This window comes from Natator depressus, chromosome 1 (genome assembly GCF_965152275.1).
Source record: "Natator depressus isolate rNatDep1 chromosome 1, rNatDep2.hap1, whole genome shotgun sequence".
Taxonomy (NCBI): domain Eukaryota; kingdom Metazoa; phylum Chordata; order Testudines; family Cheloniidae; genus Natator; species Natator depressus.
Genome location: NC_134234.1, coordinates 14691425 through 14715303, shown reverse-complemented (window position 1 = coordinate 14715303; position 23879 = coordinate 14691425). Strand labels below are relative to the sequence as shown.

The following is a 23879-nucleotide window of genomic DNA, read 5'->3' as shown; positions in this document are numbered from 1 at the left end:
ACTGAAAGAGGAGAGAGAGGACACAGGATTCATGTCCAGCATCCTCTGTTTCAAGCCTTGGAAGTTTCAAAATACAGTACAACCTCCCCTACGTGCACCTTGCAGCACAGACAGCCTAGTAACCAAGCCTCACTTCTCAGAGACTTAGGGTACTAGAGTTTGGTCTCTTATGCCTAAGACTTCATAAGTGCTACACAAGAAATGAAACAGTCCACATCCATGAGTATTCCACTCTGCAGCATAGCAAGCTTGACTACAGGGATTGCCAAAACCCAACTTGTACATTTTGATGAGAATATTACTCTGGCTGGCTTCCTTACTAAGTCACAAAAGGTTTTACTCCCCACCCCCACCATTATTGGAGTTAGCCAGGTTCTCCTATAGCATGCTCCTGCATATTTGCAGACCCAGCTGAGTCAGCTCTTCAAGCAGTGTTCATGTGTTTTAAACTGTTTGGATTTAAGAGTTATTTGGATTACAGTAGAAGCGAGAGGCACCATTGTGCTAGGCGCTGTACATACATAGTGGGAGGTAGGAGGAACCCCAGTCCTAAGGAACTTACAACCTAAAGAGACAGGATATGTAAAAAATGGGGTGAGAGTGTAACAAGGAAGAGGCCAAAAAACAGAAGCACAGAGCTGAAGTGACACAGTGAAGGTCACAGAGCAGGGCCATGACACAGCTGGGTGTAAAGCCTAGATCTCTGGACTCAGTCCTATACCTGAATCACTCCATTTTATACCTTGTTTCTAGTGCCAGATACCCAGCTTAGGAATACTTCATTCACAGCAGTTTGCTTATGGCAGAGATACAAGTGTGATGGTGGTGGGATGGGCAGTAAGTGCTCCCCTATGGGAATGCAAACACTTTACACGGTTATGCACTTTAAGCAGGTTTGCTTTTAAATCTGTTCAGTACTACCACACTGTTCGCTGTTACAAAACAAACATGTTGGTAGTTTGTGTAGCTCAGAGCAGCAGAGATGCAGTAGGAGAATTAAACACTGATTGTAAACTGGAGGCAGACGTTGAAGATTACACTGTTGCTCAATGATCATGGGAATGATTCATACAGGGCAAAGTTCTGCATCACAGTGTGATTTCCCCTCCCGTCTCCACCTTAAACAGCACAAGGGATTTGCAGACCCATATGATCTCCCTTGGGCACTTCACCCACTATGTGGCTGTGCAAGGGCTGAAAAACAGATGGCACGTCCTCATAGCATATTTGCCACCCCAATGTCCCTCCTCTGAACTAGCTAAAGCAGTTCACAAGTCAGGGGTCGGTTTACGGAGTCACCAGCCTGCGTAGGTGGTTTTCAAGCCATTTAGCAACCTTGTGGACAGGTTTTTTAATACTGCATTCGCTGTAGGATTTGAGCACCTTCCCGTAGGATATTTGTGCTTCCTCCGACTCCCGAGCAGCCATGGGCTCAAACGCTGTCCTAGGTCCTGATTCTTCCCAAGCCTACATCCCTTACGTGTAGGGACTCAGCCTAGCTGGTGGCACCTATTTATGCTCTCTCCCTGGTCACACCTCTCCCTACAGGTATGAGCTCCGTCTCACACAGTCATTTCTGCCTTTTAAATGCAGTCTGCTGTCTGGATCAGTAGAGCAAGCTCACTGTCATTATTGTTCAGCCATGTGGTGACAGGCAGCCCAGTGAAGTATTTCAGTGGCCGCAGTGGGACCTAGACAAACACTGAGCAAATTTTAATCTGATTCCAGAGAATGTGATTAGAGTCAGAGCTGGCTCCTGCAAGCATTTTAGGAGGAGGCAGTAGCTGGTCTGGTATCACCCATATGCAGACCGGAGAGTATGGTTTACACAGGAGCCATGTATGACAAAGCGAACGCCATAACACATTTGAGTCCTGCTATTCATGGCATGTTTAGCTGCTCAATACTTAGAGGAACTGGTCTCAGTCCCTCCATACCCAAGGTAACCCCCCTGCCCCAAATCAGCATCCAGCAATTCTTTAATACATATATCTTACATTTATATAAACCCTTCCAGCCTAAGGTTGGAGTCTGCTGAACTCCCGCACAGCTGATGGCAGCACAGATTAACCCAGGTTCTAATTAGAGTCACTGATACGGACTTCTGCAGAGTACCAGTCTCGGATCACACCCAGGTGCACATCTGGCTGATTTTAAACACCAACCAATCCCTGCCGGTCCTAAGCAAGTTTTTATGACATCGTAGTTAGCACCTTAAGTCTGCCCATGCTGGCTTGTCACCATTCCTATCAGAGAGCAGATAGTGTCCACTTTGCCAACAGCAGCCTTTCTAGGCAGTAGACTCAGGAGAGAACCGGGGTGGTTCTTCCCCACTGAAGTTGATCGGGCCACTACAATATTAGCTGTTTAAAACACCATAGCATGCTCCTGCCTCTCAGTGTTAGTAGCTAGGGGTATGTCTGCACTAGCCTTGGGAAAGCTTTCCCACCAGTGCTCAGAGCTTCAGCTTCACTCCTAGGCTTTGCTGTTAAGGCCAGTGTCTTCCAGCCACGCTCAGAGCACGTCCCCATGATAAACATTCTGGGGGCTGTGCACAGAACATTGCTTTTCTGGGAAGTGGGAATCCTCAGCCTGGAGAGCATAGAGGGAAGGATACTTGCTATCACCAGTGGAGCTAAACCATCAGCAGCGGGACGTTATAGCCAGGTTCCTAGCATGGACAAGGCCACAGAGTACCAGGAGTACAGGAATATGGTTCTTGCTTAAAAAGGTACACATGGCTTCCAAACTCTGGAGAGAAAGGGCTAGTTGTGTTGCTGGCTGTTCGATAGCCCCACCCTGCCTGTAGCTCTTCCCCCCACCCCCAGAAGGCCTTATCCAGTCATGTAGGTAACAGGCATTTTTCCAAACATGCTTCTAAATGTACCAGGGCCATTTGGCAGCCGAGGCACCAGGGTTCCCCCGTTTGTTTCCTCACATGGGACAGCCATGGTCATTAGCTATGTGATGCCGCACAGTTCTAGATAAGCAGGACTTTGTCCCCAGCTCTCTATAGAGTGACCCCTGCATTGCCATTGAAATGGAACCCCACCAATGGGAAAGCTCAGGATTGCATGTAGCCTTCTTACACCCCTATCATACCAGGAGTGTTGAGTCTGACAGGGCTGGGTAGCATGCCTAGATCAGGCATGTGTCCTTATGGAGGGAATGAAGACCAGAGGACAGAGACAGAGCTACATGCAAAGACAATAGATAGGGAATCATCTGGATACACAAGAGGGCTCAAGAGAACCACACATGCTGCAGTATTGCAGCCCGAGTAGCAGGCATCACACCAGCATTCCTGCATGATCCAGCAAGAGGGATCTGTGGCCACAGATTTGACAGCCCTTCCTGAAGGGGTCCTGCCCATTTGCCACTTTAGCTTTTCATAAGAGCTGTGCTCTCTGCACAAGTCAAAGAGGCAGGAGTCTGGTGCTGAGACTTCAGGGTGAGAGGACAACCAAGCCAAGACTGAATCCACAGCCAGTGGAGGACAGCCGGAAGCATCGAGCTCATGGCTTCTCCTCTGTTTAATATCCCTCTTCCCCCATGCCTGCCTGCTGCATGACATTTGTCACAGATGTTCCAACTCTGTGCTGAATCAGTTGCTGACTTCATGTTCCACTGTTTGTGGCTGATAAGCATTGTTTATCTAGATTCACCATCTATATGCAAAGACCAAGGATCAGTGAAGTAGCAGTACATGCTCTCCAGGGTAGCTGTAGGGAGATGGCAAGTCAGCAGGGAGTCACCTTGGTTTAAGAAATCCCATAAGAAATGTTCAACAAGCTTCCAGTAGAAAACCCTGGGAGCTACAGTTTTGACAAGCTATTGTTGTTTGATGTGCTTAGTTTTGTAGCTATGCTTCTGATTGCCAAGGCCAGCAAGGCTCACCATTGAAAAGCCAACAGACATCATCTATTCAAAGTATAGGGGCAGCATTCTTCGATATTATTGATCTATAGTATCTGTTAGCAAATATTGACTTTTTAATAGCTACCACTGCATTCCTAGAATAAGTACCTAGAACTACCTACCCTTCCTCCAACAGGCATTCTGAGAACAGACCTCTTCCCAGTTCCAAACCCTCTAACTAGCCCTGAAGAGTCCTTAGCTGCACAGCAGGGTTACTTCCATGTATGTTTTCCCCATCTCATGAACTTGCCTGTCCTTCCTCTCCTCAAGCAACCAGTCTAGCTGGGTCAGAATTATTAGCTGGGAAACTGGTTGCACGGGGTGGGAGGTGCACAGGCTAGAGGATCAGAGAGCATTTGCAAGATAAAGAGGAGAGGGATTCCACACCCAAGTCACATCCACTTCCCCAGTGCTAGAGTCCCTCCTAAATTAGCTACAAACACTTGGCCACTGCTGAAGTGGAGCAGGCTGCTATTTCAATGGGGTGCAGGTCCATTTTGTTAGAGATAAAGACCTTTAACTCCAAGACCGACACATCTGCTGACTGTGCTGTGAAGTGGAATCCTGCTAATTCCAAGGTCTTGTGCTACCAAGTGGCATACAGGAAGCCTTGAATTCTTTAGTTGTAAAGTGCTATGCTCTAGCTTAATGAAAACTGGTAAGACTCAACCCTGGCTACCAATAACTTGAACAGCATCTCAGGAGCCCAGAGACAGAACAGCTATTTATTGAGGCTACCATGCAATCAAGCAGGTGCAATAAAAAGGATTCTTGCCTCCCTCCAAGGGCTTTTGCATATTAAAAATAAAATTAAAGTTTAGAAGTGATCACCCCCTATTCCACCAGGGAGCCTTAGGGCAATGGACTAGATCTTGGTCTTAGGTAGTGTTCTCTGAAATGAAGAGTATAAGATGCAGAGGGGATAGCATTCACTTCACCCCTCCCCACCAGCTAAACATGTGTGAACAGGAAAATCCATTGTTTATAGGATAATCTTGTACCACCAGATTTCTCCAAGGCAAAGTGATGCCTTGAGTCAATGGAGAGTCATCTCAAACAAATGACATTCCTATCAGAATCGATTAGGGATGCATCAAGTTTGCAGTGCAAACAGACTGTTTCAGAGACACACATCATATGATGGGATCCTAAATAAAAGCACATTTTCCTATCTTGGTTTTTCAGTTTCAGATAAGGATAAAATAAGGCCTGTGTACAGAACAAGAGCTGGCTTCCTCATGTCAAAGAGGGTTGTTTGGTAGGTTTTTTTTGTTTTTGTTTTTTAAAAAAAAAAAAAACACACAACCACCAAGAGGTTACCACAAGACAAATTTTTAAGAGGAACAGAAGAGCCCTTTGTACAGTCAGGAGTAGAGCAAGAAAAGGTTATTTACCCGTACTGGAAAATAGTCTCTGAAGTATCTCCATATGGCCCAGTTTCTGACCCACTGGGATCTTCTTCCACCTTGAAAAAAGGGAAGAAAGTGCAGTTGAGAATATCAATAGCAGTCTGGAAGGTCAACACCACTGATGCCCATTAGAAGATCTCAGGACAGCACAGATGCCCTACAGCCCTGGGAGGTAGAGACTTGCACAAAGCAGATTAAGGCCTCGTTTTCAGAGGTATGGAGCACCTGCACCTCTCCTTGGCTTCCGCACTTCTGAAGAGAGTCAGGCCTCAAGCAACAACTGCATAGCAGAATTAACAATTGAACCCAGAAGTCCCCAAGTTCCAGTGCCATGTAAACAGTAGAACTGAACACAGGGGTTTGTAGTGTCAAGACATCCATGTTTACCATCTTTTTGCCTCAGTTTCTTCAGCTGAAGAAGTCCCATTAGCTCAACCAGGATCTTTTTGCATTGAAAGCTATGTAGAGTTAAAGTCTGGCTGAGACATTAAGTCTTAATTGCCCTCTGTTTACAAAAGCCCTTTTTTCTACTAAGAAAGCTTACAAGCAGAGGGAAACTGTATTCAAATGTGTCAACCGAACTAAGAGCTGATCATTCTCAATTAGTTTCCAGAGAACAGTAGGTCAATATACATATCTCCCATCAGATAGTAACTCAAAACAAAACCCCTGACAACATGTGCATCACTAACCAAAGCAGCCACTTGATCTTAACTGTAAAGACTTCAAATTTTCCCTGCGCTTTTGCCAAGTCAGGTTTTAATTTGGCTTGCAAGATTCAAACAGAGGACTTTGGAATCTGAAAGTTTAGAGACAAGGAATTAGCCTGTGGAACACATTGCTACAAGGTCTTTGTTGGATTTAGAGAAGGGCTACACATTTATAAGGATAAGAAAATTTGCAGTCACTTCCCAGGACAGTTAAGCAGGATACACGGGCTAGTCTACATAGGGAAGCCAGTGCGCACTAAGCGAGGGTGTGAGTTTAAAGTGCATTAGCCACTCTGCGCTAATTCCATGTGTGAACACTGCTGCACACTAACAGTGCTCTCATGTACTTTAGTTTTGCACACTTCCAGAGTGCATTAGGCTGATGCACACAAAGGCGCTCAGAGCACAGTAAGCGTCCACACAAAGATCATGTGGAGTAACTAGTATGTACCAGCTATTGCAGGCTGCCCCCGCCATGGACAGACAAGCCACATTAGACAGCAAGCCAGCCACTAACCAACGAGTGTTCTATTCCTCCTGCTCTCCTCCAACACATACATGTTTCCATAATTGTCTATAATGGGGAGTCTTGCACATTTGGTGGCATGTCCTACGTAAAGCCTCTACCACACTAAGAAGAGTCAGCATACTGCAGTCTCGACGACTTACCTTTCTTTGGTGTATTCCAGTCAAACACCAGCCATGCCAAGTACACAGCTGCAATCACCCAGCAGTCTGTACAGAGTATGTACATGAGGATTACAGTGCAAGCCACACCTGGAGTTGCCAGAGGGATAAAAAGAGGGGAAATGGCGTTAAAGTCATTTTTGCAGAGTGGGTATTTCGATCAGCATTAACACCCCTTGACTTTTGACCCTGCCATACTTAAGGATTTTTAAACTAAATCTGATTTAGTGGTTACAGATTAGTGACATCACATTGAGACTAAGCTTTCAGTAGGGCTGAGACAAAGCTTCATCTAGAGCAGCCTACTTCAGAGCAGTTATTTCCCTGTCCCTACCTCAGAGTCCACAGGTTCTCCCTCTAACTGCAGCAGGGTCACTGGGTTTCATGTGGAGGAGATTCTGCTGCTGGCTCAACTTTCTTGCATCACAGGTAAGACTCTCAGTGCACTGGATATCTCCCATCACAAAAGTTATAGAATCATAGAATCATAGAATATCAGGGTTGGAAGGGACCCCAGAAGGTCATCTAGTCCAACCCCCTGCTCGAAGCAGGACCAATTCCCAGTTAAATCATCCCAGCCAGGGCTTTGTCAAGCCTGACCTTAAAAACCTCTAAGGAAGGAGATTCTACCATGCACCCTTGCACCATGCTGGGACTTCTCATATAAAAGCAGCTAGCATTGATTTTAATTTAGGACAGGGGGAAAAAATCCCCTATGTCCCACTGACATGTCTGGGATGAAACAAGAGGAAATTCAGCTGGAAACTCCCAACAGGCAGTATATAGAAATTATTTGACAACAGACATGCTGATAGTGGCTCAAATCGGACTTGGTGAGATGGACAATGCAATCCAGGTGCTCAGAGAGCCTAGCCAACTTTGACTTACTTTAACACTAGCATTATTAATCAAGAAAAAAAAAACTAAAATGCTTCTCTTCCTCCTACTCAGAGCTCCACTTAACTAAGCAGGTATTAAAGCAGTAAGGAAGAGTCTTTGCAACTGACATGGCAGGTGCACAAGTGTCACCAATAAGACAGCTAGCTGGAAGCACTCCCCAACAGTGAGTTCTACTAGACTGAAATCTCCAGAGAAGAGTCACATTGCGAGAGATGATTAAAAACTAGACTGAACAAAGCTCAGAATATACTGTAAGAAGCAGCCACTAGAAATGCAGATTTGTTACTTTTTTCAACTATGTTTGGAGCATTCATGGCAAGACATATGTTTATCTACAGAGCACATACTGTACAGAAGGGAGGATTTTAAAATAAATCTGCTTCCTTGTGCTCCAATACCTATAGATCAGCCCTGCTTACATGTGTGTAGTAATCCTTCCTATGTGTTCTGTTTATCTAGCAATAGTAACACCCTGTTCTTAAGCAACAGAGGGAGACCTAATAGGTTTTACCTTAGCTGTTCATGACCATGATTTGATTTCTGCCAGGACAGTTTTAATCAAGAACCTTCATTTTTGAATGCAAGTTATTTCTTACCCAGGACAAGGAAAGTAAGGATCCATTGCAGCACAGATATAATCTGAAGTTGCTTCTCTACTTTGGACTTTGACAACCAGGATAAATCTTGCAGAGCAGAGAGGATGCTTGACCCAGTACCTAAGAACAGAAAAATAAAAAAGATAAAGTTACTCTGTACATGCATTTAGAACAAAGCCTCATTTGAAGTGAAAAACAGAAGTCAGAACACTGAAGCCTGTGCTGGATTACAGGAATCACTTCTGGTTTAAGATGACTAAACAGGTTTTGTGTAGTTTACATTAGTCTCTTAGATGTCATCTCATTAAGAAAAAAAAGCCTGAAGGGGAAACCTGCTATGTTAGAACTAAGCAGAGCAGTTTTATAAATGCTTGCCATTACTACTACAAAGCAGCAGAAATCCTCTTCAGTGCTCCCAAGTGCAGTAATGGAGCATACAACCAAAAACCTATATAGTAAACATTAAAACTCCAAGTGTCCTTTCAGCCTCCCTTGTACTTTGAAGTTTACATTACAAGCCAGTGATGGTCACACTGCAAGGTGTACTAACACGTCTAGCGGTTTGCCCAGGAATCTTTTCCTTACCTGACTGCCAACTGCAGTGACACCCTGAGGCCAAAGGCAACTTGCTCAGTTTCCTCAGTTTACAACTTGAAAAACTAATCCATATTTGTAATCCTATGCTAGATCAAACTATTGAGAACTATTCTTAAAGAGACAATGTCAACTTCAAGTTTGCAAACAGACCAATAAACCAAACCACAAAAAACAAACAACTGCACTACATTGATCATCATTCAGACACTCTTCCAGATTTTTTGGAAGTTAAAGTTTTGTTTGTTACTTTCAAGAAGTTTTTTGACCCGAAGACGACAGCTGGAAAGTTACACATTTACAGATCCATCAAGACAGGAAATTCCAAGTGTAAAGGAATTTGGCTTCTGGTTAAAAATTCACAACAAGCTTTAAAAGTGTATACAATGCTATTTGTCAGCATTCAAATCTTTTGCTTGCAGTAGGTACCAATATGTATCCAAAGCACTGAACAGGAGTGTAAAAGCTGCAGAAGTCAGTGACAGATTACTGGTATAGTATGAATTTAGGAGAGAGAGTTCTACACTACAGCAACATGGATGCTTTAACCAAACATCAAGTCCTGATTAGTTTTTAATAAGATAAACATAGCATGAACAAGTGACAAGAAATGTACTGCTAACTACATCATAGCAGGTTTAAATTAAGGCCAGCTGTTCATGGCTTGCCAAGCAGCCTCTAGACTGAAGGAATACACTTGCAGGTGCTAGCTTCTAATATGATTTAGATAAAAAAATGCCCTGTTTCACTAGAAGTTTGAGATGTAGCCTTACAATTAGTTTGATTTAAACCACAAATTCTATTCACCACGGTTAGCTAGAAGCCAGTGTTAATGCATAAGTCCAAGCACAAGCTCACAAGCATTTTTAAGTTTTCCTTTGAAATGAGCCATGTAATTTTATGTGAAGTCAGATTCCATAAGCGGTGAGAAGTGTGTTTGGTGGCACTGAACTATTCCACAGGGAGAACTAGTACAAGAGTTAGTAATTGGATAGGTTTCAGAGTAGCAGCTGTGTTAGTCTGTATTCACAAAAGAAAAGGAGGACTTGTGGCACCTTAGAGACTAAAATTTATTTGAGCATAAGCATCTGATGAAGTGAGCTGTAACTCACGAAGCTTATGCTCAAATAAATCTGTTAGTCTCTAAGGTGCCACAAGTACTCCTTTTCTTTTAGTAATTGGATAGGTAGCTTTCCTCCTATGGCAGGTCACATGCCTCAATCTAGCACAAGATGGTCGGTCATAAGGCAGACAAGCACTCTGCTTACACTTACAATTCACATGCAAATACAACAGTCAGATGCAGGTCCAAATTCAGAGGACAGAAGCTGCAAGTAGCTAACCAGAGACATTGCAAGCATACTAGACAGGATGTTAGAGGAGCACAAGAGAAGGGAAGCCAGCGTCGCCTGTTCTGAAGTGCACTATTTAGAGGGATGCCAGTTTTGTAGTAGTTAGGTTTAATTGAGAAGTTAAATGAATTTGAAGTAGTCTCCAATACAAGATTGGACCCCCAAATCCAACGGAACGTGGCCGGATTTTAGAACTGCATTTTTACATTCTCTCTCCGTTGCTGTCAAAGACTCACAGCTTCTCCTTGTTTTGAGGAGCTGGTGGGTGCATTTGATGAAGGTGTGTAAACAAACTGAAAGTACCTTGGAGTAATTTCAGTTGCTGTGAGTAAGGCTAGTCAGTAAGATAGTCAAAGAGAAGTGCAGTGCCCCTTTAAAGACACAAGACTCCCAGCTAGTATTGGGTGGTGGGGAAGGTTACCAGCAACTCTGCAGTAATCCTTTGTGTCCCCTCACTATTTTAGTTATAAAGTCAGTTTGAAAGAGAGGCAGCACTGTACTGGAGGTAGATGCTAATTTGAGGCTCAGCTCCAACAATGATGACCGTGTCTTTCAACATGTTATTTAGCCTCCCTTCCCCCGCACATCTTGCATGTAATCCTGCTTCCATTTAAGTCCAGAAGAAAAACTCTGATTTAAGTGGGAGCTGACCAGGTTTCTGCTTACAGAAGTGGGAAAATACTTACCTGATGTAATGGCATTGCAAGAATTAATATTTGTAAAGAGCCTCTAGCAGTAACATTAGTATGGTTGGATTCTTGTATTATAGTTGAGATGCAAGATATTCATCTCACTTGTGATGCCAGCAATACCAAACCCTAGAAGAAAGTTAACCATAAGGAATAGCTACATGTTTATCAGCTTGAAGGGAATTCCATTAAGTCTGCCTAGCAACCTGTCCTCCCAGGAGGAGGGGGAAACTTTCCTAGCTGGGGATAAACAGCCATGTGTTCAAGCAGACACATCCAAAATAAGAACCAGCCCCCTGTCCGAAAAGGAGGCTGAACAGTACACGATTAGCATCTGCTGAATTGTAACTGAAGTCCTTAAAGGAATTCAATAAATCACAGGCATTTAGAAGTCGGGGGGAGTGAATGAGACTATGCAGATTTAGGATTACAGTTTGAGATAATTATCTTCCTTTGGTAGCAAAAAGAAAAGGAGTACTAGTGGCACTTTAGAGACTAACCAATTTATTTGAGCATAAGCTTTCGTGAGCTACAGCTCACTTCATGGGATGCATCCGATGAAGTGAGCTGTAGCTCACGAAAGCTTATGCTCAAATAAACTGGTTAGTCTCTAAGGTGCCACAAGTACTCCTTTTCTTTTTGTGAATACAGACTAACACGGCTGCTACTCTGAAACCTTTGGTAGCAGTCACCTAAAACAGAAAGCTTGACTATCACTGCTTCTCAGGACTGGTTTTGTTTTAGCTTGCTAAGAGGGATAATTGCAACACAATCGTAAAGAGATGAAGGCAGCAAAATTTAAAAAAAAAAAAGGGGGGGAGGAGGGTGTCTTTATAAGTCAAATGCGTTGTGGAATTGCAAGCCAGGCTACTATACTGCCCGCCGCAGTAGCCATATTGTGTCAGAGGATATTTTGTTGAATCCTTTAAACCAAAGACATCTTCAAGTCTGAGACAAGAGAAAGATTCTACACCTGCAAACAATGAAGAACCTGGCATTAGGGCATACCTTATACCATCCAGCAAAGTCCACCAGGAGCATGGCTGCTGGCAAATCCAGACCTAGGAGAATTCCTACTGCTGTAGTTTTGCAAAAGCCAAACTGCCTTAGTGTAAGCCTTGACAGAAGGCCTCCAAGGTACAACTAGAACAGCTCCTCTGCAATAATCAGAGTGGTACAGACCACTCTTGTCCAGCATCCTGCCTCCAAAAGTGCTCAATGCCAGTTACTGGAGAGGAAGACATAGTTGCACAATACCTTACCCTGTGAGACAGTTTCCTTCTGGAGACAGCCAGCAATTAGTTTATACCAGAAGCATGGAAACCTAATCCTTGTAATTTTATCACAGTATAGTTGCAGGTGCTGCTATTCAGAGGTATGTTTACTTACCCTGAGTAAGTCTCTATACACTCCTCTCTTGGAGTGGGTCCCTACCCTCTTTCTCCTGAACCAAGGACCTGTTTAATCTCCTGTAGACTTCTTCAGCTCTTCCTGGATACTAACAAACAGATGGGCTATTTACTTTACTGACAACCCCTAATATTGGGTATTGCAAATTGGTAATATGCTACCACCAACACGCCCATGCTTGAAACTGCACTATGCATCATGTATGCTAGGATTTGCTGCTTCACGGTGAAGTGATACATACTCCAGAGCAAATGCACAGCAATGAAAAGCTATTTATCAGAAGGAGATTTAACAGGTTGCTAAGTGTTTGGTTTTCTGAAAGTTACTCAATTACAAACATTAATCCAACAAAATAAAAACCAATTATGAAGTGTTTAATCAGAAGTAATTCAGAGGGCAAGAGGGATAAGCTGAACTGTAAACTCAAGTTTGTAGCTTAACCAGCTTTTTGGCATGGAAAGCTTTAGATTACTTATTTAGAATTCTTAGTACTTTCCAGTCCATTAGTGTGGGACAGAATGATGTATTCTGGGATATCAGAGATACTGCAGTTCATGGTAAGACTTCTTGGTAGTACTAGGTTTGTTAAGAGATCCCAGAGGAGGTTAGAGAATTTGTAAAGGTGAATTACAACATACCTCCAAGTTGGCTACTCTACACAGTTTAGTTACTGGTGGCACTAAGTGTAAGTCTTCCTTGTCTTCTCTTCACAGGGAATCTCCCAACAATTGCAAGGAGTTTGCCAAGGAGTCCCCTCCCCCAACCCAAGTACTAGGTGTTGTAAATTACATGAGTAACAGAGGTGACAAATTTTGACTTGATCAGAAGGACTGCTCATAGTTCAGCCATAACTGTTATATTCTAAGATACTAGTGTGTAGTCTGAATGTATTTCCCTAGAATTTAAGAAAAAAAGCCCACATGCCCCCAGCATCCCCTTTCCATGTCTGGAAGAGAATGAGACTGGTTCTACTTAGACATCCAGGGTTAGCCCATTTATGAGGGGAAGCAAGGAAGATATGGACTGACCTGGTCTTTGATCACCATTTACATTAATCTCTTCCCTGGGTCCAAAATTTAATCCTGCAACAATAGGAGCTATCATCTTCTACTGAAGCAGTAATAAGACAGTTAGCGAATGGGACCAAAGAACAGTTACTATCTGCTCCACTTTGGAATGTTTACTGGCTGCGGTTATGGCCACCCATTCCAGAACACCATTTCAGGAATGGGACTACCGACAGCACAGTCTCCCATCCAGGAATATGGAGCACATTCTTAGCAATCCTGTCTAGCAGGCAGGGCTCTTTGAGGTGACAGGATCAGGACACTGAATTACACCACTGCCCATGCCCAACTGCAGGAACAATTGAAGCACTCCTCTATATCACCTAGCACTTTGGGAATTACCTGGGCAACAAGACAGTTTCTGCATTTTTATCAAGGGCACAAAAATTAGGTGCATCTGCCTTGCTTTATCTCTGGCCAAGAACAGCTGAAAGTTTTGCAGAAAAAGCACCAGGCACCTCTGTTTGCAGTTAAGGAACCACACTGCTTGTCAACTTGAAGGAAAGTTAAAGAGAAGAACAGATTCCCTTCAGGCTTGAATATGGATGCAGTAGACTTTCTGTAAAGACCCTGCACCCCCACCCCATGACAGTAAATCAGAAGGACTGGGGAGAGCACCACCAGCAGCACTGAACTCAGTGATTCATAGGTACTTATGGATAGATTTTTCCACACCATTTTTCCACCCCGTCCTCCTTTTCTCCTCTGGCAAGTTCCACAAGATTGTATATTCTAATTCAGCCTGAGCTTGAATAGCAGTTATACAGCCACTGATCCTCTGTGGCAGCCTGCCCATTTCTAAGCATCTGAAAGATAGCCTTCCAGCAGGATTATGAACTGTGCTGGACTATAGTCTACAGCTGGTATAGCCTTCATATGGCATTCCCTTGGTGAGAAGGACCCAAAGAGCTTTGGAGAGTAGATATGTCTCAATATTGCCTCAAGTACTGCACGCTGCTCAGACCTGGAAACAGGCTGGTCAATCTTAAAGACTTCCTGAATAGTACCATCCTGTAAGGAAGCAGGCACTGAAGTGTATTTTCTAGAAGACCGTGGTGATGGAGAGTTATTCCTTTAAGTGGAGGCAAGCAATAGTAAGGACAGACACATAAGGAACTCCAGTGGCATTACTGATTGTTTGACAGAAACAGGTAAAATCTTAAAGTGATCTATGATACAGAGTTGCTAGAGCCTTTTTGCCTGGCTTCATCACTTCCCTCTCTGCAGTCAAATCACTCACCTATTCTGGTTCCCACTACAGCCTCTTCCCATTCACACTTGGTATCTGAAACTAGAAGCAGAACAGCTGTTGATCCTTAAGCCTTGTCCTATAGTGAATTTTAAGCCACCAGTGCAAACTCTAGTGAAGACACGATTGACAATAGTGCATTTTCATTTGCACTAGTGCATCTTATCCTGGTGCTGAACCTGGGTAAACTGCACTAGTGTAAATACCTTTAAGTCTTCTACATTGGTGCCCTTATAGAACAGACTGCCCCAAGCAGAATTTATACCCCCCCCCCCAAAAAAAAGGGATAGGAGCCAGAGACTCCACAACACAAAAAACTGCTAGACTTACGCAGATCACAGCTATTTTATAGGTTCCAGTTTTAGCTCTGAACAGATTCAGTCCAGCAGCAGCCAGTGCTAAAAGCCAGAGAATTACTATAGGAAGAAGGGGCTGCTGGAGGACACAGCATTAAGCAGGGCCAGATTAGCCTATAGTGCCTGGTGGCAAATGTCTGGGGCCTGGATCTAGAATGAAACCTTGCCCAGGCCAACTAAGCTTCAAGTCCAGCTACAGTATCGCCTCCTGCTCTAGAGCGCTGCCTGCGAGAGCCTCGTTGCTCCCGCTGTGCGCAACAGGCCAGCACAGTACAAACACACACAGACTTCACAGGCAGCCCATCGATTTGGACACATACCCCAGCAGCACAGCTCTCACTAATCCGGTTTGATCTGCTCCCCCGATTGCCTGAGGGGGAGAAACCAGAGAGGCAAGCCGAGGGAAGGGCTTAGGGCAGGAGAGGAGCTAAGGTGGTTACACAGGGTCAAGATGGAGTTGGCCAGGAGGATCAGGATAGGAAAGGAGCTGAAGGGGGCCCACTGAGGAGTTCTGGGAAGCAGGGGCCCTTCCTTGAGCGAGGAGAAAAGAAGAGATGCGGCTGAAAAACAAGATGGTCTGTGCTACAGTGCCGCTTCGCCCTACACACAGCTGTACCTCTCCCAGCTTCTTGCTGGCTTCTACTTCCCAGATGGCATCTAGCGCCTGCTGAAAATAACAGCACCCAGCACAGGCCAGGGGACCCTGCGGGAGGCAGGTGAACAGACAGTGGGTGAAAAGCGGAAGCAATTTTTCCCCAAGGGTTCCCAAGCAGCAGCCCCTAGATGCAGACCTGAGGCAATCTATGCATTCTGGTGAACATTAGGCTGTTCCCTCCTACCTCTCCAAGACAGTAACCCAAAAGGCAACAAAATGTGCACATGACCCTGCCGCATTCAGAGGCCCCCAGATCCTGGGCTTTCAGCTTATCAGGATTGTCCAGGGCTCTGCACCACTTGCACACTCTAGGGTCGTAGGGCTGTGCAACGCACCACTCAGGTAAGCTTGTGCGTTGCAAGACCCAGCAACAGTACAGTTCCACTGGGCCAAAAACCAGCAGGGGAGGAACAGTCAGCTGCAGCATCTTTAGTGCCAGCAGCAGTCTGGTACTGCTCCTCAGCCCAAAGACAGTTTCACAGGAAGTTTGTCTATACTAGACAAATCCATGCAGGGAACTCTCAGCTGGGCTTCAACCCATTCCTAGCATTGGTGTAAATCGTTGCACAGAAGATGCTTAGAGGAAACATTTTGAATTCATTCCACCCCCATCATAGAATATCAGGGTTGGAAGGGACCTCAGGAGGTCATCTAGTCCAACCCCCTGCTCAAAGCAGGACCAATCCCCAATTAAATCATCCCAGCCAGAGCTTTGTCAAGCCTGACCTTAAAAACTTCTAAGGAAGGAGATTCTACCACCTCCCTAGGTAACGCATTCCAGTGTTTCACCACCCTCCTAGTGAAAAAAAGTTTTTCCTAATATCCAACCCAAACCTCTCCCACTGCAACTTGAGACCATTACTCCTTGTCCTGTCCTCTTCTATCACTGAGAATAGTCTAGAACCATCCTCTTTGGAACCACCTCTCAGGTAGTTGAAAGCAGCTATCAAATCCCCCCTCATTCTTCTCTTCTGCAGACTAAACAATCCCAGTTCCCTCAGCCTCTCCTCATAAGTCATGTGTTCCAGACCCCTAATCATTTTTGTTGCCCTTCGCTGGACTCTCTCCAATTTATCCACATCCTTCTTGTAGTGTGGGGCCCAAAACTGGACACAGTACTCCAGATGAGGCCTCACCAATGTCGAATAGAGGGGAACAATCACGTCCCTCGATCTGCTGGCTATGCCCCTACTTATACAGCCCAAAATGCCATTAGCCTTCTTGGCAACAAGGGCACACTGTTGACTCATATCCAGCTTCTCGTCCACTGTCACCCCTAGGTCCTTTTCCGCAGAACTGCTGCCTAGCCATTCGGTCCCTAGTCTGTAGCAGTGCATGGGATTCTTCCGTCCTAAGTGCAGGACTCTGCACTTGTCCTTGTTGAACCTCATCAGATTTCTTTTGGCCCAATCCTCCAATTTGTCTAGGTCCCTCTGTATCCTATCCCTACCCTCCAGCGTAGCTACCTCTCCTCCCAGTTTAGTGTCATCTGCAAACTTGCTGAGGGTGCAATCCACCGCCATCCTCCAGATCATTTATGAAGATATTGAACAAAACCGGCCCCAGGACCGACCCTTGGGGCACTCCACTCGATACCGGCTGCCAACTAGACATGGAGCCATTGATCACTACCCGTTGAGCCCGACAATCTAGCCAACTTTCTACCCACCTTATAGTGCATTCATCCAGCCCATACTTCTTTAATTTGTTGACAAGAATACTGTGGGAGACCGTGTCGAAAGCTTTGCTAAAGTCAAGAAAAAATACATCCACTGCTTTCCCTTCATCCACAGAACCAGTAATCTCATCATAGAAGGCGATTAGATTAGTCAGGCATGACCTTCCCTTGGTGAATCCATGCTGACTGTTCCTGATCACTTTACTCTCGTGTAAGTGCTTCAGGATAGATTCCTTGAGGACCTGCTCCATGATTTTTCTGGGGACTGAGGTGAGGCTGACTGGCCTGTAGTTCCCAGGATCCTCCTTCTTCCCTTTTTTAAAGATTGGCACTACATTAGCCTTTTTCCAGTCATTCAGGACTTCCCCCATTCGCCACGAGTTTTCAAAGATAACGGCCAATGGCTCTGCAATCACAGCCGCCAATTCCTTTAGCACTCTCGGATGCAACGCATCCAGCCCCATGGACTTGTGCACGTCCAGCTTTTCTAAATAGTCCCTAATCACCTCTTTCTCCACAGAGGGCTGGCCACCTACTCCCCATGCTGTGTTGCCCAGCGCAGCAGTCTGGGAGCTGACCTTGTTTGTGAAGACAGAGGCAAAGAAAGCATTGAGTACATTAGCTTTTTCCACATCCTCTGTCACTAGGTTGCCTCCCTCATTCAGTATGGGGCCCACACTTTCCTTGGCTTTCTTCTTGTTGACAACATACCTGAAGAAACCCTTCTTGTTACTCTTAACATCTCTTGCTAGCTGCAGCTCCAGGTGTGATTTGGCCCTCCTGATTTCATTCCTACATGCCCGAGCAATATTTTTATACTCTTCCCTGGTCATCTGTCCAATCTTCCACTTCTTGTAAGCTTCTATTTTATGTTTAAGATCCGCAAGGATTTCACCGTTAAGCCAAGCTGGTCTCCTGCCATATTTACTATTCTTTCGACACATCGGGATGGTTTGTCCGTGTAATCCCAACAGGGATTCCTTGAAATACAGCCAGCTCTCCTGGACTCCTTTCCCCCCCATGTTATTCCCCCAGGGGATCCTACCCATCAGTTCCCTGAGGGAGTCGAAGTCTGCTTTCCTGAAGTCCAGGGTCTGTATTCTGCTACTTACCTTTCTTCCCTGTGTCAGGATCCTGAACTCGACCAACTCATGGTCACTGCCTCCCAGATTCCCATCCACTTTTGCTTCCCCTACTAATTCTTCCCGGTTTGTGAGCAGCAGGTCAAGAAAAGCTCCCCCTCTAGCTGGCTCCTCCAGCACTTGCACCAGGAAATTGTCCCCTACATTTTCCAAAAACTTCCATTGCCCACCTCTTTCTGGAGCAGAAGGAAAAAACAAAACAGACTCAGTGCTGGGCATCACTGCTGATCCCACTATTCGAGTGGGGTAACTTTTCTTTTCAGAGGACAAGCCTGGAGACCCCAAGTGACTATTTGTATTAGGGCAGCTCCTGGAAGCTATGGCAGACTAGGGTCCCATTATGCTAGGCACTACACAAACACCTAGTGAGAGACAGTTCTTGCCCTAATGAGGCTACAATCTAGATTGACAAAGTCAGGGGATAAGAGAGAACCAGAGGCAGACAGGTGAAGTGATCTGCCCAGTGTCACACAGCAGATCAATGGCAGAACTGGGAACTATAATCCAGGACCCCTGACTACCAGCTCAGTCCACTACCCACTAAGTCACACTGCCTCTAAATTCCCTGTGCTCTGCCAGGTGAATCCCACCAAACAGTTTCTGTAAAAGACAAAACTCATTCCAGTGGTACAGGAGGAATCACAAGATTCCACAGCTTTTCTCTGGATGGGGTCCTTCTTGGTTTTTTTTTTTTTTTAAACACACACACACACACACACACACACACACACACAGACAGGCCTTTAAAATCCCCCCACCCCCACACACAGGTATCAGTCACTTCTGACGAATTACAGAGCTGTGAACAGCTTGCAAGCCTAGAAAGTGGTGACATTTAATTAACTTCACCTTGGAAGGAAGCTACACTTACCAAAGCAATACCTTCCTTCCAAGATGAACAAGTCATACTTGTAGAAGAGAATTTGCAAATGCACCAGTGCAGGCCTGAAGGGAAACTGACCTGCAGGGAGAATTAAGACAGCTTTCCATCTCTACATCAGAGTATTTTGAGTTAAGGCCAACTACACTGTACGTAAACAGGCCACTTTAAAATATGCACATGCCCTAAATACATTAACAACATATTGGCTCAGAATGGGCTTCACAAAGGAGGTGCCATTGTGGTCTATCAGGTCCGTGCTACATATCTGATACCTTCCATGAATGATTTAGTCTTTTCTTAACAGAGTAAGTGAAGTAGTGTAGTTTACACTGCACTGTCAGCTCATGTCACAGGCTCTCATCTCTGCTTTTGTCAGTTTACCACAACTTCTTGATTTTATTTATTAAGGGCCAACAGTGTTCTTAGTGCTGACCAGGAGAGCAAAATACAGTCTCTTTTCCAAGACCCTGCAATCAGAACTGCTCACACAGAGCCTTGTGTAGGTGCCTCCTGATTCCATTCCACACACCTCCTGAGTGTGGTGTTCTGTCCCCTCTAGTGGCACTGAGACCACTTAGAATTAATGAGTCTGCTACAGCCTCAGCTAAGAGCCATGTGGCTTTTAGCTCATGCAGTAGAGGCCCAAGCATTTAGCTCCAGAGATCACAGAATCACAGACTATCAGGGTTGGAAGGGACCATCTAGTCCAACCCCCTGCTCAAAGCAGGACCAATCCCCAATTTTTGCCCCAGATCCCTAAATGGCAAGGATTGAACTCACAACCGTGGGTTTAGCAGGCCAATGCTCAAACCACTGAGCTATCCCTCCCCCCATCCAGGTTCGATCCCACCAACCAACAAGCAGGGTCTGTCGGTGTTACACAGGCATCCACATCAAAGCTATTTGCAGGATGGGAGCCCAAAAGACACATGGAAGACCAGAAATCTAGAGGCAAGGACAGTAGTGGAGGGAGTGCATGCTAGTGGACAGGGCACTGGAATAGAAGTCAGAAGAGCTCCCACACAGCTCTTCATGTTGGCAAACCCTGCCTGGACAGGTCACTTTACCTCAGGGCCGCCATTTCCTTTCCCACTCTCTGTCCAGTGTCTACTCAGCTCTTCAGAGCAGGAGCCGTCTCAACAGGTACGTGTACAGCACAAGGGGGTCTCCAGGCCGCACTGTGGTACAGATCATCAAGTGTGGGTGATTTTTAAAGTTTCAGTTTATCAAAGTTATGTAAAACTACCTGCGTGGAAGCCCCGCATCACTGCTAAAACGCCAGTAAACCAGTTTCTCTAAAGGGGAGAGAACAGGCTCTGAGGCGTAAACATTTGCACTCGCTAATTTATTGCTGCTGTACCTTCAGAGGCCTTGTTTACTGACACCCAAGGCAGCTATAACATGAGCTTCATCACATTGCTTGTCCAGTGACCTCAACCCTGAGGTAAAGGTTCGACCCTCCCTAGATGGAGTGTTCAGGGTCTATAAACAGATAAGGAGTACTTGTGGCACCTTAGAGACTAACCAATTTAATATTTTCATGCAGTTGACAGATTTCCACTCCATACGGCTAAATGCAGTGCCTTGCATAATGACAGGTTTCAGAGTAACAGCCGTGTTAAATTGGTTAGTCTCTAAGGTGCCACAAGTACTCCTTTTCTTTTTGCAAATACAGACTAACACGGCTGTTACTCTGAAACATATAAACAGATAGTTTGTCAAGCTGGAAGTCTCCTTCAGGTCTCTCTCCTCACCACAGCTGAGGGTCACCAACCTCATTTCACTACAGAAATGAGAGGAGAGTTTTGTATTGGTGGGTAGAGGTGAAAGGAAGTCTTAGCCACTAACCCATGCTGCCCTGGATAAAAGCCTATTTTTAAAAACTTAATCTTTAAGATGTTTTAGGGAGATGGACATCAGTCACTTCTTTCCAGCTTCTTCCTCCTGCCATGAGTATAGGAATAGGAGCATTTAAGGAACTAAATTAAGTTTTCACAGCTAGTTTCCAATGAAATGGTCATTTGCATCCACAAGGCTGATAATAAAAGCTATTATATTCATCTTCCCCTCGCACACAAAATCCCATGTGTTATTAGGAAAATAAGAACCTCATGAACACATCAAACCCAGAAGACTCTTGCAACAGGCTGTGAGGCATCAGAGTCTGACAAACCCAGCAGCTTTTCCAAGGCTCGCTGAAGAGTCGACCCCAAACAGACCCCCCCTGGAAGCCTCCCAAAGCTGCAAACAATTCTCCAAGTATTTCTCTTTTCCTTAAGGCAGTGGCGCTCAACCTTTCCAGCCTACTCTGCCCCTTCCAGGAGTCTACTTTGTCTTACAGGTCCCTAAGTTTCACCTCACTTTAAAACCTATTTGCTTACAAAATCAGACAGAAAAACACAAAAGTGTCGCAGCCACATGGTTACTGAAAAATGGCCAGCTTGATCATTTTGTCTGTATGAAATTTCAGTGTGTACTGACAGTGCTTTTTACGTAGCCTGCTGTAAAGCTAGGCAAGTACCTAGAGGAGCGGGTGTACCCCCTGGAAGACCTCTGTGTACCCCCAGGGTACCCATACCCCAGGTTGAGACCCACTGCCTTAAGATACAGCCACACTGCTACTGGGGGAGAGGGAGCGGTAGCCTCACAACACACAGCTCCAAGGCTCTGGCCCCAGCAGCCCTCCCAAAATGAAAAGCCAAGCAGCCAGCCAGTGCACCTGCCCCAGAGTCATGCTCCAGACACCCCTCCAGCAGGCACGTTAGTCAGTCACACAATCAACAGGCGGGAAAGAAACCCCCCACCGCAGGGGGGGGGGCGCAGAATGCCTAATGCGGCTGCCAGCCCCCTCCAGACTTTGCGCCAGATTTTGGGGGGGTAGGGGAGAAGGGGACAGCCAGGAGCTGAGACCGGCCCAATTCATCGCCCTGGGTCGTCTGCGCAGAGGCTCGCCGGCGGCTGGTCCATACAGAGGCATATGGCCCCGCTAGGAAGGCTGCGGTTACCTCGCAAGACGCCCGAGTAGGCGGCGATGATGGTCTTCATCACGGCTCAGCGTCGGCGCCCCCCAGGCAGGTCCATACCGCGCCCGGCTGGGGCTGGGGCTGGGGCGTCCGTGGGAGGCAGAGACCCGAGCGGAGCGGAGCGCAGCCCCTCCGGAGCACCGCCCGCAGCCCCGCACAGCCCGGCCGGCCGCCCCGCACCGCTTTATATCGGCCGGCCGGGAGGGAGGCGGCGCGCAGGCGCCCTGCCTGCCCCCCCCCCCCCCGCGGGGATTGTGATGCCGCCGCGGGGGCCGGTGGCTGCTCGCCAGGGATGCACGGGGGGAGGGGGGTGTTGCACGGGGGGGTGGATGTGCTGGGGGGAGGGGGGAGTTCGCTTTATAAAAATAGATATGTTGAACAATGGTGTTGCAAAAAGAGCCCGTGTGTTGCAAGGGCGGGAGGAGTGTGCAATTTCGCTGGCAAGCTCTTGCAAGCGAAAGGAAGTGCTCTTCCGTCCCCAGTGGCCGGTGCGTGGAGCCGGCGGGATGGCCGCGGGCGGCCCTGGGGGCCACCCGAACCGCAGGCAAGTTTCATGGGGTTCCCCTTCCCCCCGCCCCGGGGAGTGGCCCGCCGGCAGCAGGAGCCAGACGCGTGGGTGTCCTCCCTGCCCCTGCTGCTGACTCGTGGCGCGGGCCCAGGGGTGCAGGGCGAACTCTTGCTCTGTGGATCGAGCCACACCGGTGTGACTTGGCCCTAGCCGCTTCCTGCGCCTTGGTTTAATGTGCTTTGGGATGGGAGGAACAGCCCCTGGCTGGTGTGAGCGCTGTGCAGTATTGTTTATCATTCGTCTTATTACTGCAGTATCGTTAGGGGCTCTAGTCCTGGGCCAGCAACCGATTGTGCTAGGCGCTGTATAATGTGTTATGTAAAGGGCTTTCAGAGCGTTGGGAGAACAGCATTACAGAAGCCTCAAGATTATCGAGTACCTATCATGTTCCCCTCAAAGCTTTTGGATGAAAAAATACATGCCAAATAGTGAATATTTTGCTGTTGTTGGGCACACTTTTTTTCTCCTCTGATCCGTACAAAGTCTGTGTTTAAGAAAATATTACTCTGAAATCCTTTATGGGTGCTGTACAGATTTAATTCCAGATGAGGAATCTATTTATGCTTTTCAGCTTCTTGCTTTTCTCTCTGTGTGTGTGCGCGCATGCTAATTTAGTGTTCGAGTTCAAAGTGCTCTTCAGAAGTTAGGTTTCAGAGTAACAGCCGTGTTAGTCTGTATTCATAAAAAGAAAAAAGAAAAGGAGTACTTGTGGCACCTTAGAGACTAACCAGTTTATTTGAGCATGAGCTTTCGTGAGCTACAGCTCACTTCATCGGATGCATAGCATATTGTGGAAACTGCAGAAGACATTATATACACACAGAGACCATGAAACAAAACTTCCTCCCACCCCACTGTCCTGATAAGCTGTTACGAGCAGGACAGTGGGGTGGGAGGACGTTTTGTTTCATGGTCTCTGTGTGTATATAATGTCTTCTGCAGTTTCCACAATATGCTATGCATCCGATGAAGTGAGCTGTAGCTCACGAAAGC

At 46.1% G+C, this 23879-nt stretch overlaps 1 protein-coding gene across 1 annotated transcript in view; it reads right to left on the bottom strand.

Annotated features, from left to right (window-relative positions):
• Positions 1-22483, bottom strand: part of DGAT2 (diacylglycerol O-acyltransferase 2) — a 37818-nt gene extending 15335 nt beyond the window's left edge. Inside the window, exons 1-4 of the mRNA XM_074955196.1 lie at positions 22301-22483; positions 8221-8340; positions 6707-6814; positions 5313-5383 (exon numbers count right to left, since the gene is read on the bottom strand). Of these exons, the coding sequence (XP_074811297.1) occupies positions 5313-5383; positions 6707-6814; positions 8221-8340; positions 22301-22340 (339 nt within the window). The 5' untranslated portion in view covers positions 22341-22483. The remainder of the gene's footprint in view (positions 1-5312; positions 5384-6706; positions 6815-8220; positions 8341-22300) is intronic.
• Positions 22484-23879: the final 1396 nt, after the last annotated feature.